Here is a 16,932-nt window from a genome sequence, read left to right as displayed (position 1 = left end):
AGGGCAAAACATAGAAATGCACTTATTCAATTAAAAATGTGGTCAATTGAATCATGATGAATGTGCTAAAAATGAACTTTCTTCTCTTATACCAGGCGGAGGTGGTGAAGGAGGCTAGTGCACACTCCAGGACGTGATCAGTCACCACCACCTCAGCCATACTAAAGGAACTGGATCATCAAGTGGATGACTTAGGTTCTAAATAATCCTTTAAAATAAACCTTTATTCTGTTTTTCTTTCCATAAGCTTCACCTTCATTTGCCATCACTTTTTCACCATCATCATTTCTTCATTACTCGTTTACCCAGTGCAAAAATTCTGTTCTGTTAACCTATATCTTGTAAAATATTCATCTACAGAAATGCACTTCTGCGTTCCTTCCCTGTCCCCTTCAGCTCTGCATAAAGCAAATTTTATAAAGGGTTCTTTACATATTAGATCTATGGTCTCACAGTAAGACAGTAGTTACTAACCTTGCACAGTTTACCAGTACCATGAATAACAATGTTAAGGATGACAGGAAATGATCATAATCTAATTTTTTTTTTGAGTTGAAGTGATTTCTCAGAACTCAGGAGAAAGCTCAAACCCTCAGTGTCAGAAAAGCCCACTCATTTGCATTGGCTTATTGCCCCAAATATTTGCAATTATGTTGAAAGCCCATGATATGTGTGAATTTATTCAGCACTCCATGTCCTGCCTGTTCTGAAGATCTGATGCTTTGGCAATGAACCTTGTGAGAGCTTTGTGAGAATTGACTCCTGTCCTTAATTCTGCCTTGAGATCTCTTTGTTTGGGGGGAAAAAATGCTCTGGATACTGTCAATGTTAATGACTGATCATTCTATAGAGGTATGTTACGTGTTCCTGTAGAAACAGAGAAAGCCTGGCTATGTTCAGTGAGTGTTGCATTTACTTAGGGTTTACAACAAGGTGAATTTTGCATTTACTTAGTGTTTTAGGTAAGGAAAATGAAATAAATATTAAATGCTGTTTGGTAGTGATCTTCAAATTGCAGTGCAGTGACAGCAACATTCCTCACATAAATTCCAGTGCTATCGTGCCTTGTCAGAGGCAATTAGAATAGGGAAGGTGCCAGGGAAATGGTGTGTGCACCAGGGACTTTTAAAAACCCAAATTCCTTAGAAATCTGGGTTGACATGCAGGGTCCAGTTACAGAGAAACCCCACTCTCTGACCCCGCTGTCTGGGAACAGACAGACCTGCAGACACTCCTGGGGCTTCACACAAGTCCTGAAGGGATTGTCCACATCCAGCTATTTGCAGAGTCCAGGGCCTTAAATGCAGCCTTCTTAGGGGCAGAGGTCAAAGCTTTGTAGTGCTCCTAAATGTCTTCTGAAGCCTCCTCAAAACACTTTATTTCCTGACAGGCAGAAACAACTCCTTGCTTATTAGAGTGAGGGAAACATTTTGTTCATCTGCTGAGGGGCTCCTGTATAACCCTTCCTTCTCCCCCTTCAGAAGAGAAATAAAAATAAAACCTGAATAAAACAAACCCCAAGAAAACACCAGCAACCAATCAAACCCACAAAACACCAAAACCAGTTGAATGTAGTGATGATGAAGCAAAAAGATTAAATTTTTTCTTATTTTTTTCTGGTTTTCACTGTTTCACCTCCTGTCCTTAAAGTGGTCTCTTTGCAAATAAAGAAAATACTTGGCTTTATAAATGCAAAAACTGATGCATTAAAAAAGGAACCTTCTTACTCGATCCACTCTCTGAGTGCAGCTGGCTTCCCACCTGCTGAATTAATGGAGAATGATGCTAATTTGACACATTCTGTGGTTCTTGAACAACCTTCTCTTCTTATCACTGCTACCAGTGCTCTCCGAGTTATGGTGGTGGATTTTCTTATTCCAAGGTCAGAAGAAAATGAGAACATTTTTTCCATTTTGAATCCCAGTGAATGTTAGCCCAAAAGCTTTTTGTTTCAGCAGCTCAAACGCGACGGTTCTCAACATCACTAGAGGGCAATATTGCATTTCTTAAGGCTGCAGGGAGCTTTTCCCAAGGCTTTCCACATGGACCTAGATCGTTTTCTGTACAAAATTAAGTCTCTGGGAGCACAGAGCCTGCACATGATACTTCATCTCACAAAGAAAACCCAATTCTCAAGCGATATCCAGAGTGGAGAGTGAGCTGGAAAGCTACTGGCTCTCACACATGCACCCAGACAAATGTGGAACGTGTGCACCAGGAAACTGGTGCTACTTAAGAGAAAACAGATTTGCAGAGGGAACTCTTGTGGGATTTTCTATGTGACAAGCTCAGAAAACCTGAACTGGAGTATATTACCCTGAATTCACAGTTGGTGCAGTAACAACAAAAAGGGCAGGGAAAGACACTTTTTTTTTTTTTTTGGTACACTTACGACTAGTTTCTGTCCCATCTCCTCCTGTTTCCATCTTTTACGAGCACAGTGAAGGAACTCACACTTTACAATGACCAGTGTCAATGACTAAGGAGGCAGGCAGGAGCATCCAGCTGCTAAGGCAATGAACCAAGCAAACAAAAATCTGGGTTGAATTCCCAACTTGGACACAGGTTTCTTTTGTGACCTTCAGAAAATCATTTAGCTACTTGGGCTGTTGAGCTGGGCTTAGAAAACACCCCTCCCTTCTCTGCCCCCCTCTGTCTGTTTTGCCTGCTAAGCTTAGGAGCCTTTGAAGGCATGTTTCAAGATCATCAGTTTTGAGAGGCAGCTCTCAGATTTCTGTTGAGGACTCCCCAGAGAGCAGCATTCCTTCCTGTGATGTGAAGCTGATGTGCCTGGGATATAATGGATAGGTTGAACAGGGAAATAGGCAATACAATGTGTCCAAGACCTCTGCTCCACTACCTGCATCTCTTGCAATACACACTCAGCAAATAGTTTTGCCTCCAGCAGCTCCTACAAGAGGTTCCTCGATAGCCAGCAACTGTGCCTCTGAGAAATTAGCTGCCTGCAGGAAGGGGGAACACCCCATGAGACTTGGTGAGTGTAAAACCAAAGGAATAATTTGGGAGAAAATTTAAAAGATCAGCCAATGTTAATCTATTTCTGCATTCCTCCTCCCTCCCCACCCCCAGTAACTTGTAATTCATCAAGTACATTTTCTAAGCATTAATTAAATAGACCAGTGAATATTATGCTGGATAATGAACACAAAGTGCCTATCTTAGCTGCTCCCTCTCAGCAGCAGGAAAATAATAATGAGCACTGCAGAAGGTGTCTTGGAAGACTTCAGAAGCTGCTGCATCTGAAATGTTTACGGCTTTTTAGCTGTGAGGACATGTCTCATACTGATCAGATTGCTCTCTGTTAAGCATTGGTTAAGTGACAACTTTCTCTGAGACAGCTTAAGCCCCCTCAAGCTGTGATGAATGGCAATTCCCATCGTAACCAGCCACGAACAGCCTCACAGTGGTGCTTGTGGAAACTCCTGATCCTTGGGTGAGGGGAAACTGGTACTACCACAATTTCTCCCTTGCAATACACACAGGCCCACCCACCTCTGACTCACGGCTCAGAGAAATGCCTGACTGGGTCCTGGACTCAGCAGTTTGATGAATGGTTCTTCAGGAAATGGAGAATCCCTTACTGCTGCTGCTGGTCTTATCTGTGAACTCAGGGGTGTGTGTGTGTGTGCAGATGGGCAATTTTAGCAGTGTTGGGAAGGTATTTGAACACTAGTGCTCTGTCCTTGCAGTGGGAATAGAGGAATTCATGACTGCCAAGTCCCTGAGCTGGTGGGGTGCTTGTGTGCACAGTGAGAGAAAAAATGAGCAGCACGCCTGATCTCCATACACCAAAAGAAACTGTCAAATACAAAATATTTAGCATTGCCTCTGACACTCAGCCCTAGACATATCCTGCCAGCCTGAACTTGGCCATCTATCACCTAGCAGGGACCAGGCTCTCTGCAGTTGAGTTGCTGACTGGGCAGATAGACTGTCATAGCATTTGAAAGCACAAGCCCATGTGTTTACTTCCAAGCAGAACCTGCCAAATGGTAAAAATGTTTCACTGTGATCTTTACCACAGTGGTATTTCAAAACATGACCACAGCAAATGGATGTCTTGTCTACTTCAGGTGTCTATACTTCCTGAGGCAGCGATACCATCCTCATTCTTAAGAAGTTTGAGTCTGGTGGGAGCCAGCTAATCCAAAAACTTGTATTCACATCTTTCCCAGCTGGCTGACTCTGATCTTGTTGGGATACAAGACAGAGCTGTCAGCAGAGCTCAGTGACCCTCTCAATGGACTACTCTTTATTTCATTATTACAAAGGAATGGGTAAAGGAGAACACCCCTTTTCTGCCTCATCCATCCTGGGGTCTGGCTCATTATCCCTCACCACGTCATTCAGAACCTCAGAGGATAATTTGAAAAATATGAGGCCATTTGCTAACCAGGAAAAGAAAAATCGTATGTGGTAGTATAATGGACTTAAATGCAGATGTCATTATGTCCAGTGTCTCATGCTAAATGAGTATTCTGACCAGCACAGGCTGCACAGCTCCTTTTATGTTCCAGCCCTGTTTGCTAATAGTCATGGCTACACACTTTTATGTGCTGACACTTAGAAGCAGACAATGCTCATGTTAAATAGTTGGCCTGTTAAGTAATCAGTCAGGAAAGATAATCAGCTAAAAAGCTCAGTTTACCTCCCCTTCTGCATTCATTTTGCTTTGGATCCCGTGTCATATCTCCTCTGCCTGTGCCATGCTCAAGCCCTCCACATCCAGCACCTGGGATTGGTATGCAGGGGAGAGGAGGCAGCAAGAGAGACCTGTGTCAACTTTTACCTCGTTGCAGGGGAAATTATAACACTGGAGATGAATTTGATTCCAGAAATACAGGGAATCACAGCTAACAAAATAAAAAGCTGTGGATATTTTTTAACCTGAGCCTGTCCCCTCTCACTTTCTCACCAGCTGCACTATATTATGAAGTTTTCTGCATCTTTACCTACTGTCAATCATTTTTTCTTGGTGCTTCTAAAATGTTGGCCCATTGAATCCCTGGAAAACCATGTGCTTTGGGGATATTTGCTCATTCCTATGCCTCATCTTCTCCATGTACAAAATCATTAGGGATCTGCTTTGGAATATATAGAGACCATCTCTCTTCATCTCTTCTAGGCTGTATATCCTGGGAGTCTTTGCAAAATACCAAGTGGTCATAGAGAAGAGAAGGAATCAAGGTGGAAGTGCAGCTACATTCCTCCCTCATATCAGGTTACAGCATTAAGCAAAGGCACTGACCTGAGTATAGTAAGCCCTCTGCCCCCTACCCACATGGGGAACCCAGCCTGCCCAGGCTATAAAAGCAGCAACTCAGCTCAACATAGTCTGTAAATTGCTCCACCACTGTAATGTCCCCTGGAGCTTAGCTCGGCTTGCAGAAGTGCATCTTTGCACAAAAATACGTGGTTTTGTACAAAAGCTGTTGCAGCTCCTCTTGGCTTGGAGCGATATGCTTATATGTCCCAAATGTGAGGTGAGGGCAGTGACTGGATCACAGCAGCACACTGCCTTCCACCTCTTTTCCCTCAGTCACCAGGGGAATTGCCCCTAATCTCCTGAGCATCAGCACAGCCCTTTCCTGCTCTTTGGTCATTGCCAGGAGTCACATCTTGGCTATTAGAGGTAACTTGCTGGGTGCACTGTCTCGCATAACACCACCCCACAGCATCTAGAGAGCATCTTTTATTTAAGGATTTCAGGCCATTTTAGGAATAAAACCCCCTCCAGCTGTCCCATGTGCTGTCAGCAGCACATGAAGGAATGATTTGTCTGTCAAAGCTGGCATGAGGGTCACTTATTTACTGACTCAGCCCATGGTCAATGCCATGGTGATGGGACCCCTCATAGCAGACCTTCCTGTTGTGCACTGATGACAGCCCATCACACCCACTGGTGTAAGGTATGAACACCCAAGTTGCAGTGAAAACAGTGACAATGTCTGCATGACTTTGACCCAGTCAGAGAATCCGTGTGTAGGCACTGACACAGCTATTGCAGCTTGATCCAAATTAGCTACAAATCCTACACTGACAGAATCCATCATTTCTGCATGGTACCTATCATGCAGTCTAAATGCTTCCCAAAATTAGACAAGACAATGCTGCCAGCATCAACACATTCAAAATGTGGCTCAAAACAACAAATTTTCAGAATTGTTGCTTTTTCTGGCCCCTCGGGTAGCTGAATGGAAAGGAAAAACAACTTATCCCCTTCTCTCAACACAGCTCACTTATACAAATATATTCCTAGTTAAGCAGAAAACAGAAATGATGTTATGGGACTCAAGAGCCAGACTGCTATTAAGATGTGTGTGTAATGGATGGCTTAGCTCAGAGCTGTGTGCTAAGTAGCAGAGCCCCATTAGTTCCCTTCCTCAAGCAAAGGTCGGTTTTCACACAAGTAAATCTTCTGACTGGACAGAAGTTTCTCATATCTCTAAAGAGCCTCTGAGGAGCACAGCCTCCCTGCAGGCAATTTATTACACCTTCCCCCGGGTGAGCAGAGCAGGGGGCCACCCTGGGAAGGCTGCAATAAATTGTCTGCAGGGAGCCTTGTCTTCCAGCACAAACAAGGTCTGAGTGGCTGTATTTATACGCTGCGGCTGGCTGGGAGGAGGGGGTTTGCAGGGCTGCTGGCGTTTGGGATCTTCCTGCTTAGCATACACACAGCTGGTGCACACCAACCAGCAAAACACATGCTGTGCAAAGAGATCTGGGCTATGGCATGGGCTTTATAGACAGAGCAGCTCACAGGAGCCCCTGAAAGCAGCTTGGTGGAACTGGCTTGATTATGTGGGTTCTATATTCTGTTTTTTGCTATTGTTTCTACAGCATCCCACAGCAGTGCACAGAGATGTAGAGCTATAAAGTGAGCAGGAGATGGCTCTTTGTTTCGCCTTATGTGTAGCACAAACTCAGGGATTTTCTGGCTCAGTACTGGCAGTAGGTGAGGGAGAAAGCACAGCTGCAAGGAGCTCTGGGAAGAGACAGCTAGCCATGAGAATGTGGATGGAGCACCTCAAGGTGCTGAAACATCTCAGAGCAGTTCCCTGAGCTCTCCTGGGAAGCTCAAGCTCCATGGCAAACTGAGGTTTGGCACTGCCCTCCTTGCAGTGCAGAGGGCTCTGCACAGGACAGAGGAACAACAGAGGAGCAGAGTGATTTGTATATATGTAATTTTGCCCCAGCAACTGCTCCTGGGTGGTAACAGGTGTGATGAAACTTGGGTGAGAGCAAATTCTGCCCCTTCTCTTCCTCTCCCCTGGCTGCAAATTTAATATGTTTGATAATCTGTTTGTGCATTTCCCCCAGTCCCTGAAAACCCCAGTTTCACACCACGGGGCAGAAAGAGGGCTGTCTGCTCCTTCCTCCTCCCTCATTCCCTTCCTGGAGCAAAGTGCTGGAGCACCACATACCCTTCTCTGGTGTGGAAAACTGTGGATGGAGAAACACAGCCTATTATGTGCAAGAGAAATAAATTGCTGAGATTAATTTTGTGTGGTTCTATTCAGATCTTCCTGACAAGGCAGGCTGCTGTCATTGCAACCCCTAATCTGATTTCTTGGAAAGAAGCAAAGCTGAGTGGATGTGAGTGGCATACACAGCTATGGTCTGCTGGGATCCCACGCTAGTCTGCTGGGGAAGTTGGGAGCAGGATGTTCTGAATCTGCATCCCGTAAGTCTCTGGTCCATGAGTGAGGCAGAAATGCATTTCAGTGACAAGTTCTAAGGTCCGGCTAGCCCTATGAAGAACAACTGTCTCCCTTCCCAGGTCAGCTGTTTTCAAATGGCCTCTTGCTTCTTTCACCGTTAGCATTAGTCCTTTTCTAATGGAATACAGGTTTAAAGATGCCTACAAAGAAGAGCTGAAAGACTAAAATAGCATAAGGCCTCATTAACAGCTGAAATCTGGTCCAATTCCATTTAGATAGCCAGGTGAAACCACACTTCCTCAACCCTGGCTTGAAATAATAATTTTAAATTTATAGACTTGGTAGGACAGAGGGATGCATCAAGTGAATATGCCTACATCTGAGAAGGGCTCTGAGGTCAGAGAAGAGACACAGGTTTTTTAAGCCTGCAACCTGTTGAATTCCAAAGCAGTCATCTTTGGATGAGTCAGATGAAATAAGTCAGATTAATTGCTCCTGAAAGGTGACTATTTCTTTCCAGTGGTTATATAGGGAGGCTGCACTAATTAGCTGTGACATAGAGCTGTCTGCCAGGTAAAGATCTCAGCTCTGGTGTGGTGAATCTCATCTCAGACTGCCCACCTGCCCCAGCTGCCAGGTCAGACCTGGACCTCCTCCACTGCACACAGAGCTATGTTCCTTCAGGTTAAGGGGGCACAGACACCCAGGAGCTTTCACTCTGTGTTTCACTGCCAGTCTCTTATTTAGGGCCACTTTGTTCTGTAGTAACTGTGGCAACCTGGCAAAATGTCTGGCCTCAATATTGAGAGTCCAGAGCCCCCACAGCTCCCATGCTGACTTCAGCCTAGCCAGTATATATGAACACATGCCAGATGTTGCTGAACACAGGCATTCCTTTGTGGGAATACTGCCAGCCCGTAGATACAAACTCTGCCCCACAGTGTATTTGAGTATTGAGGATTTATTTCACATTTTGTTCCATGCCTTTCTGAAAGAAAAGCCTTTCCATGTGAGACATATTCTGATTTAGTGTGACGACTTCTGCAGTGAGTTGTCACTGTTTAGCTGGTGGAGTTGCCCTGAGAACAAATATATTCATTCCTGGGAAAAGATCCACCAGTGGAGTGAATTTTATTTGCTAAGCTTGTTCATATAAATTAACAGCATGACAAACATACAGAAGATAAAGAGATCAGACCCATGCTGGTGGTTCCTTTGCTAAGGATTGCTAATCTCACATGGCCATTGTTTGAGGATGAGAACTCACTGCAGAGCCTGGCCAACTTTGCTTTCCATGAACAAACACCATGTCTGTGCTCTGGTTCTCTCTCACATCAAAGCTTTACACAAAAGGAGTAACTCTGCCTTCTTTCTGTCTGTATGAGTCTGAGCAAAATGCTTCCTTCCCAGACAAAAGGGTGTATTTGTACCTCTGAACCCTGGAATTTCTATTTAGCTCCTCTGCTGCCCAGGTCTCCACACTGTACTTAGGTTCCTGCACTTTACCCCAAGGCTCATGGTGTGAGGTACATTTTCTCTGTTCTCTTCTGGCCTCAAAATGCCTCTGTAAAATCAACTAATCAGGCAACCCCTCATTTCTTCATCCCCATCCTTTGCTTTTCCTGGACTTCAGTGGTGACTTTCATCAATCTTGTAAACCCTCTGAGACAGGGAATTAGCCTAACTAACAGCCAAGTAACCAGGGCTATAGGAAGCCATCTAGAGCAGCTAATTCTAAGGTGAGAACTAATATCACTCCCATTCTGTTGCCCAACATCCCTCCTCCCCTGCAAGACACATGGCACTCCCTCTTGCTTTCATGTGTGTCTTTCGAACTGTGTAAACAGATATTAGAAGAGTCTTATAAAATAATATTGCACAACAGCCACGGGCAGTTCACAGCTGCCCAAGAGTTCTGATTGCTTCCTAGATTCCTATGCTGTTCTCAGTGGAAAGCTTTCATTGAAGCACTAGATGACAACCTGAAGACAGAGAGGCTTCAGTAGCTGTGTAAATGAACAATGGAAGAAGCAAATTCTTACAAAACAATGCTAAAAACATCCTTCTAAAATCCCCCTCCTTTGACACAGTGCTGTGAAATTTTTGGTCTTTGATAACAGAAGAGAGGAAAGACACTGGAGATCAGTGTTCAACAATGTCAAACCCCAAGGAAATGTGTGTCAAAAGACAAAGCTTCAACAGTGCTGCAGAGATTTAAAAAAAGGGAGGAGAATTTCACACTGCAAAGCTTGTGAAACTTCCTATTTTTGGCACAGTTCTTTCAAGAAGCCTTTTCTTAAGAAGGCAAGCTTCCCTTTAAATGTACTTTTAGAGCAGGCTAAAATCTGTGGCATCTTTGGTGGGCATGCTGCCCTTCAGCATTGCTGCAGGAATGTTGAGGGTAAAAACCATTTGATGGTCACATTAAAGGCAAAAATGTTTTCAGTGTAGCTTCTCCTCTTCACAAACTACCCTTTACTTTTCTTGCCTGAGGCTTCATCTCTTCAGTAGTTGTGCAGTGTGATTGAACTGTACATTTACTTCAACTAGAGGGAAAAACCCACACAATTACTAAATCCCGATGCAATAAACAGAATTCTGTGTCATGAGCATCTGGCACATCCAGTTACTTGTATTACTTGTATCTCTCCATTTAGGACTCCCAGCATCAACCTAAGCTTTGTCAGCTACAATGCTTGGGTAATGGAAAAAGGCATCTGCAACCACAGGCAAGCCTTTACCTGTGACATAGTAGGTGTCATGGGCATGAAGTTCCTTACAAATTAACACATTTGTGATTAGGTATAGTACAGCACTAATTATCTCTGCTTTCTGCCTGATGGCAGCAGGGGAGAGGGAGCATTCTGTTTATGGTATGTTTATGAATGGCTCTGCAAGCTGCTGCATACCCCCAGATTGTGAAAATAAACCCCTGTCTATGGGTGGGTCTCTAGAGCTTTCCTTTAGCCGTTGCTTTAGTTCTCAAGCCAGAACTGAAACCACTGGGTAACAGATATGTGGGGCCTTTCCAACTCCAGCCATCTGGCTGGAGTAGGTGTCTTCAATTGCCTTCTGCTCAGATCAGATTTAGGGATGGACATGGGAACTCCTTATGTGCTGGGAAATGTTTTCAACTTCTGCCAGCATCGACATCCGCAAGGGAAATAAGCAGTAGAAAAGGCACAGTAAGTTAATGCCCGTTCCTCACTCTTGAGGCATCTGGCTCCCAGTCCAATCCAAACTGTAACTCAGTGTGACAACCCACTCATTACTGCCATCAGTAAGAGTATAAGCCCAGAGTCAGTCTGGTTTTCACACATGCAGGCACTGAATGCTGAGTTTTTCCCTATGGATTGAGATTCCAGAACAGGAGGGGTCACTCATTCACTAGCTGTTAGATGGATCTGTATCCTAGGATGCCTCTTGGCTGGGATCCCGCTAGAATGACTGGTCTCCACTGTGCTGCCAACTTTCATAAAACAATACAGATGGCAATATTTATGCTTGTTGAGTGGTCTTTGAAATGAATATGAGAGTGGCTCAGTAGCACAGGCTTTCACACATTTTACAGTTCTACTCCTAAGCCCAGCACTTAGCTCTTGCTCACTCAGGGCTTTCCCTGCTTTCCATGGGATCCCTGTCTTAGCATAGACTCCCCAGTCTGGCCCTGGACAAAGTATCTGGTAACTGACTGGCCATGGTCTCAATGAGCATCAACATTTTCGTGTAGCTCTAAGCAGAGGTGTATCTGGATCTCACATGCTGAAGGTGCTCAGCTCTAGGTCTACCCTTATGGTTTGAAGCACCCAAAATATGGACTAAATTCTTACTGGGGAGATATCAGGCTAATTCTGGACTCACAGGGCTTTGTGCAGTCTTGATTTGTCCTAAGATCTCTCCACCACGAAATATGGGGCCATAACAGAACAAAGAGTCTCTTCTCCTGAAAAGCCTGCCTTGTAATGGAAGTTAAATGAATGACAATCACTATGTGGAAGGAAAAAAAGCTTCACTCAGGGGAAGAAACTCAAAAGTAGGTCTTCATTTTTTGTGGGTACTATGGAATGAATGAGAGTGATGTCAGATGTAATATAACACTGGAGTGGAAAGCCTAACAGAAAAAGACACAGTTACGCTGTGCTGGCTTGTTCTAGACATGAGCTATCCATTAAAAGTAAGTCAAAACCCTCAACTTAATTTTGTACATATGCCATCCTAGCCCCCGGCCTCTCTCTGGGCGTTTCAAAGCTGCAGGAGCAAATTTGTCTTCTCAGAAAATATCTCCCTTGGAGGCAAAGGCACTGTGTGCATAAAAGCACTGCCAGCTTCCAGCAGCTTCCAAACACTAACAGTTCCTTGTAAAAATCCCAGATGAAGTTTGAAGCTCCCATACTGCTGTAATCTTCATTAAAACTTTTATAGTCTGGTCCAGCCATGTAGAAACCAACTGGCTGCCATAAAATGCCATCATTTGCTATTTGTGGGTAATTCAGTTTAGCACTGAGTTCAGAAGGTGAATATGACAGAGCTGTACAGGGATTAATTTGGTCTCTGACAGAATGCACACTGTGGGCACAATCCAGAGGAGACTGATGGCTCACCAGTGAGGAAGAGAGTGTTTTCCCTGCAGGTTGCTGGCTCAGGTGGGTTATGCTGGCAGAAGGAGGGCTTTGTTCTGCCACCCTACTCAGCTTGGACTTTGCAGCTCAAAGCCCACAAGTAGAAGTGTAAATACATAACATTTGATCTTTCCCTCAGACAGCATTTCCCTGTGGACATCTGTGGGTGTTGGTGTGGCTACTACTTGTTTAAAATTGTGTGAGAAGAGTTTGCAAAGCCAAGTAACTCAAAAGAAACCTTTGTGTTTGTGTTTGTTTGCCCACAGGTGTTTCTGAGAAACTGACAGCCTCGCTTCCTGGCCTCCAGGAAACAGGCTGTCTGTAGCTGTATCCCATGGGAAGGGCTTGCCATCAGGCACTTACCTGACACAAAAGTACAAAACAACTGGTCCTGACTTTTTGGGGAAGTCATGTTCCAGCACCCGGCGGTCCAGCTGAAGCCAGTTCAAGTGTCCCCTGGCAAGAGAAGAGACAGTTTTGAGCCTGGCACCAAAGAGCTTTCTCACTCCTCACAGCAATGAGGTCTGAGATGTTACAAAATGTGGATCAAAATGTGTGCTATTTGCCCTGGACTATTGCATGATATTTTAAAAACACACAATAAATGTTTGAGGAGCAGAGGCGATATCATCCTGGCAGTGTTTCAGTCTGGGAATCGAACTGCTAAAGTTCAATCTGTCAGGGTGAAAGCTGGCAGCACTGAGCAATCAGGACAGCCCAAAATGTTATAAGCTTCACCTTTTTATTACAGGCCCCTGGAGCAGTTGTATCATTAAAAGTCTGTCAAGATTTTCATTAGAAATCCTTATGGTTAAGAGTTTCCACAATGCCTGCAGTATTTCACTCAAGGCTAAACCTGACTCGACAGTCTCAGACAGTTTATTTACCACCCACATGCCTGCAATAGCCTCTCTAGGTTTGCCCAGCCCTCCTTTTTCCTTCTTCAGAGAGCTCTTGAAAAACAGCTGCTCCATGAAGCGTTCCAGCTACAATTACCACATGCTGCTTTTCTTTTGCCTAGATGGTACCTGTCGTTATTTTCTCCTATAATTTATCCATTCCTGCCTTGCTGCTGGAAGCTTTGCTGGGCAGGAGCTCTGTTCTTTGTCACGTTCCCCACATTGTAGAGTGCTGTGTGTGCATGAGAGGTACTTTATAAATACCATCATTTGTATTACAGGGGTATCTCACTCCCCAGCTGAGATAAAGGCCCTGTTAAATTAGGCACTGTGGAAATACCTAGGGTGACATTCAGGCCCCACTGAAGCTGGCCAGATTTTTGCCATTGCCTTCAGTGATGCTAGGGTTGCATCCTGTGAGCTTTTGGCTGTTGATTTCAGTCAGACCAGATTTCACCCAGAGGGAGAGGCAGCCCTTGCCTTCAGTACTCTGCTGTCTAGACAAGCAAGGGGAGAGAGAGTTGAAATGATTTGGGGGAGAATCTTGCAGCAAATAAAGCAGGAAATGGAACTCAGATGTCCTGAGCTTTATTCCAGTGCCTATTCACCAGCTCATGATAATCCTCAAGAATAATTCTTCATTCCATTGAAAATGAAAAAAAGGAAAAAAAACCAGCCTGCTTAAAAAAAACAAACTATTAAATTACCTTCTAGGATTGCCACAAGCCTTAGCAATGTACCCTGTATATACAGGGTACATTGCTAAGCCTTATATATACAGCAAAGGATATATACAGCAAAATACTCAGCTTTCACAAGGGTTTTCATGTGCATGAGCTTTGGGCAACTGAGAAACCCTTTTAGAAAGTAAGCAATGATATCCCTGTAGCAATTTAACTGGATTTACAGCCCCCCCACTCCATCTTTCCCAGAAAAATAAATAAAGGGGAAAGTAGCACTTTCAGGAGGCTTTGAATCACCTGGCTTCAATGGGAATTTCTGTACTGCTGCCCTGACTTATGGAGGTGCAGAAGAGGATGGGCACCTCAGGGACCTTCCTGCCCAGGCAGCTCTGGAACCCTGCTGGGACATTGTGTGTGCTCACCTGAGCACAGCATGCTGCTTCAAACCAAGGGGTTCTAAATTACTGCTGAGCTCCACCCATCACTCTTGTGGGCTCAGGATCAATATGTGGAGAAAGAAGCTCTCCTCAAATTTTGCCATGTAGAAGTCAGGCATTCAGTTTAAGCAGCCTTTGCATCTGTTTTGTAAATGTAGCAAGTCTCAACTAGGTACAAGTGATACATGTGGAGTCAGGGACTTTTCAGACTCATCCTGGACATCTTTTGGTGTACCAAAGGAACAAAGCTTGTTTTAGTCCCTGCTCTAGACACCCATGTGTTTCCTTCCAAGATATTGTAACTTTCAGACAGCTTTTTCTCTAGATAAAATTTTAAAATAGTTTTTTTCTCTATTTTTTCACTTTAGGTAAAGGGCAGGCTATACTGTGGGTTAGGGGCACAGATTTGCTGGCCGTGTGTTGACTGGAAAGGAGTGATATAAAGCAGATTTTCAAGACAAACTGGTCACCTCATATGTCTCCATTGCAGTACAGGGGCTGAGGACAAATCTGCCCATCCTGGGATCAGGGTGAGGATTGCCATATTAACTCATCTGGATGTAGGAACTAACTGGTCTTGCTCTGGGTAGGATGCATAGCTGGGCATGCAGCAAGATGCAGGGTTTTCCTTCCATCATTTCTGCTGCTGGCATGCTATGTGAGTTCCATGCACCATTCCCTGTTGTTCAGCATAGATGTGTACTTTAACAAGGTTTGGCTTTTAGAAGGCAGATACTCCAGGCTGTCAAAAATAATCCCTGTTGAAAGATACTCAGCCTAAAAATTAGTGGTATCTAGCTTTCCTGCTGCATCCCCCTTCTTGAAATCTATAATTTCACCTTTTTTTTGGCCATGAAGTGCTGTTATGTTGCTTTTAACAGACCTCAGAAAGGCTGAAATTAGCTGTGAAGGCTACAGTTACATGTGGGATTGAAACTAGCCACGCTCACCCATTCCTAGCCTAAGTACAACCTGAGCATTTACCATGTAGGCCATGGTACAAAATGCTGTCAGAGCAAGGAAAAGCCCCACTAAACCTGACATCCTGTGCTGAACCTGTCCAGTTGCATTTGTATCACCAATGCAGCAGCCACCAGCAGCTGATGGTGTTACACACCAGATCCCACTGAGGGCAAGCTGTTGACAATGGACTTACTGTCTACCTCTGTGTTTATTCAACAGCAATGTCTGGGTTTGCCTAACGTGCACAAGGAAGGGTTGAGAAGCCATGGTGCACAGAACAAAAAAATCACTTCAAGGTATTTCTTATTTTGAAAAGACTTGCTCTTTTCATTCTCATTGCATTTTAGCAGGAGAAACTGGTTGGTATAACCATATATATACATATGCATACTAGTTCCACATTTATGTTGATCACATACACAGTTCTGAGTACTGGATTGTCTGATCTTCCACAGTGCATAACACATTTAATTGCCACCAAGTTTTTAGGTTGAAGAGCTTCATTAGTCTCATCTGCATGGAGCTTAAATCCAAAGCTCCTTCAGAGGAGGAAGGTCACTTAAATCCCTGCCAGGAGCTAACTGCTCACTGTACTCAATTACTACTTACAAGCTTTCATCGCTGGGGGCTTCTGCACTGCACATTGTCACCTAACTGCTTGTTCTCAAGCGTGCATGTGTGGCACGTAGAGAACAGCAGCAGTGAGCAGTCCCTGGTATCTGCCTGTGAATGTGGACTATCAGGGAGCCAAACTCCCATGCCATTGGCTCTGGAATCCGTCTTCCTGTTGTCAGCAGAACTATTCATGGAGCACAATCCCATGTAAGACAGGGAAAAGTATGGGAATATAGCCCATGGCATGTAGTAATCCTGACAGTTTTCATGGACCAATTTAGGCAGCTTGCACTGGGATCCCATTCATACATGCCCATGTCTAGCTGGATTTCCTTCACGGTTCAATTTAGAGACACAAAGTAGCTTTTGTTTCATTATTGCCATCGATTTGTTCATTTAGATATTTCTATCAGTGTATTCAGAAATAATGGTGCACACAGTTGTGGGGGACCTCTAGGGAGGTCGAATACTGGAAGCCAGATAATTTTCCTCTGCTGGTTGTAGTCATGTTGGCAGTTAAACTGGTGTGTCAATAACAACCACATAATCGCTTTAAGGAAAAAAACCTGGGTCCATTTAGGATACAGACTGAGTATGGATTTTGGTGCCCAGGGTCCATTTTGTTGATTGTGTGCTGTAGTTCTGTTTTCTTTTATAAGTAAAGAGTGGCACATCAATGAGTACTTTGCCTCCAGGTGGTTCTGTTTATACAGTTTTACTGCTTAGTGTCCAGTTTTCTGAAAAGTGGATCCACATTGATTTGTGTTATAAAGGTATTTGGGCCAATGAACCAACTCACACTCTTTCCGTGTCAGACTCATTCTGAATTAAATGGACATTGAGAAAAAACAATTCACATAATATAACCCATATAAACTATTTATATTTCCATCAATTGCAACAGAAACAAAAAACCTTTTAAGCTCACAGATTTTCTCAATTACTTTTGAAGAGGCTGAGAAGCTCATGGGGCCATAAGAGTTTAACTATACAAATTTTCAACACAGTGGACTTGGTGATAAAGGAACTGGTCT

At 44.0% G+C, this 16,932-nt stretch overlaps 1 protein-coding gene across 5 annotated transcripts in view; it reads right to left on the bottom strand.

The window, feature by feature from the left end:
- The window catches only part of FRMD4A (FERM domain containing 4A), a 275,296-nt gene that overhangs the window by 78,299 nt on the left and 180,065 nt on the right, over positions 1-16,932 (bottom strand). For all 5 annotated transcript variants that reach the window (XM_059847481.1, XM_059847480.1, XM_059847479.1 and 2 more), the window contains exon 4: positions 12,665-12,757. In XM_059847481.1, coding sequence (XP_059703464.1) covers positions 12,665-12,757 — 93 coding nt within the window. The remainder of the gene's footprint in view (positions 1-12,664; positions 12,758-16,932) is intronic.

Source organism: Haemorhous mexicanus, chromosome 5, assembly GCF_027477595.1.
Source record: "Haemorhous mexicanus isolate bHaeMex1 chromosome 5, bHaeMex1.pri, whole genome shotgun sequence".
Classification (NCBI taxonomy): Eukaryota; Metazoa; Chordata; class Aves; order Passeriformes; family Fringillidae; genus Haemorhous; species Haemorhous mexicanus.
This window is presented reverse-complemented; position numbering and strand designations above follow the sequence as displayed.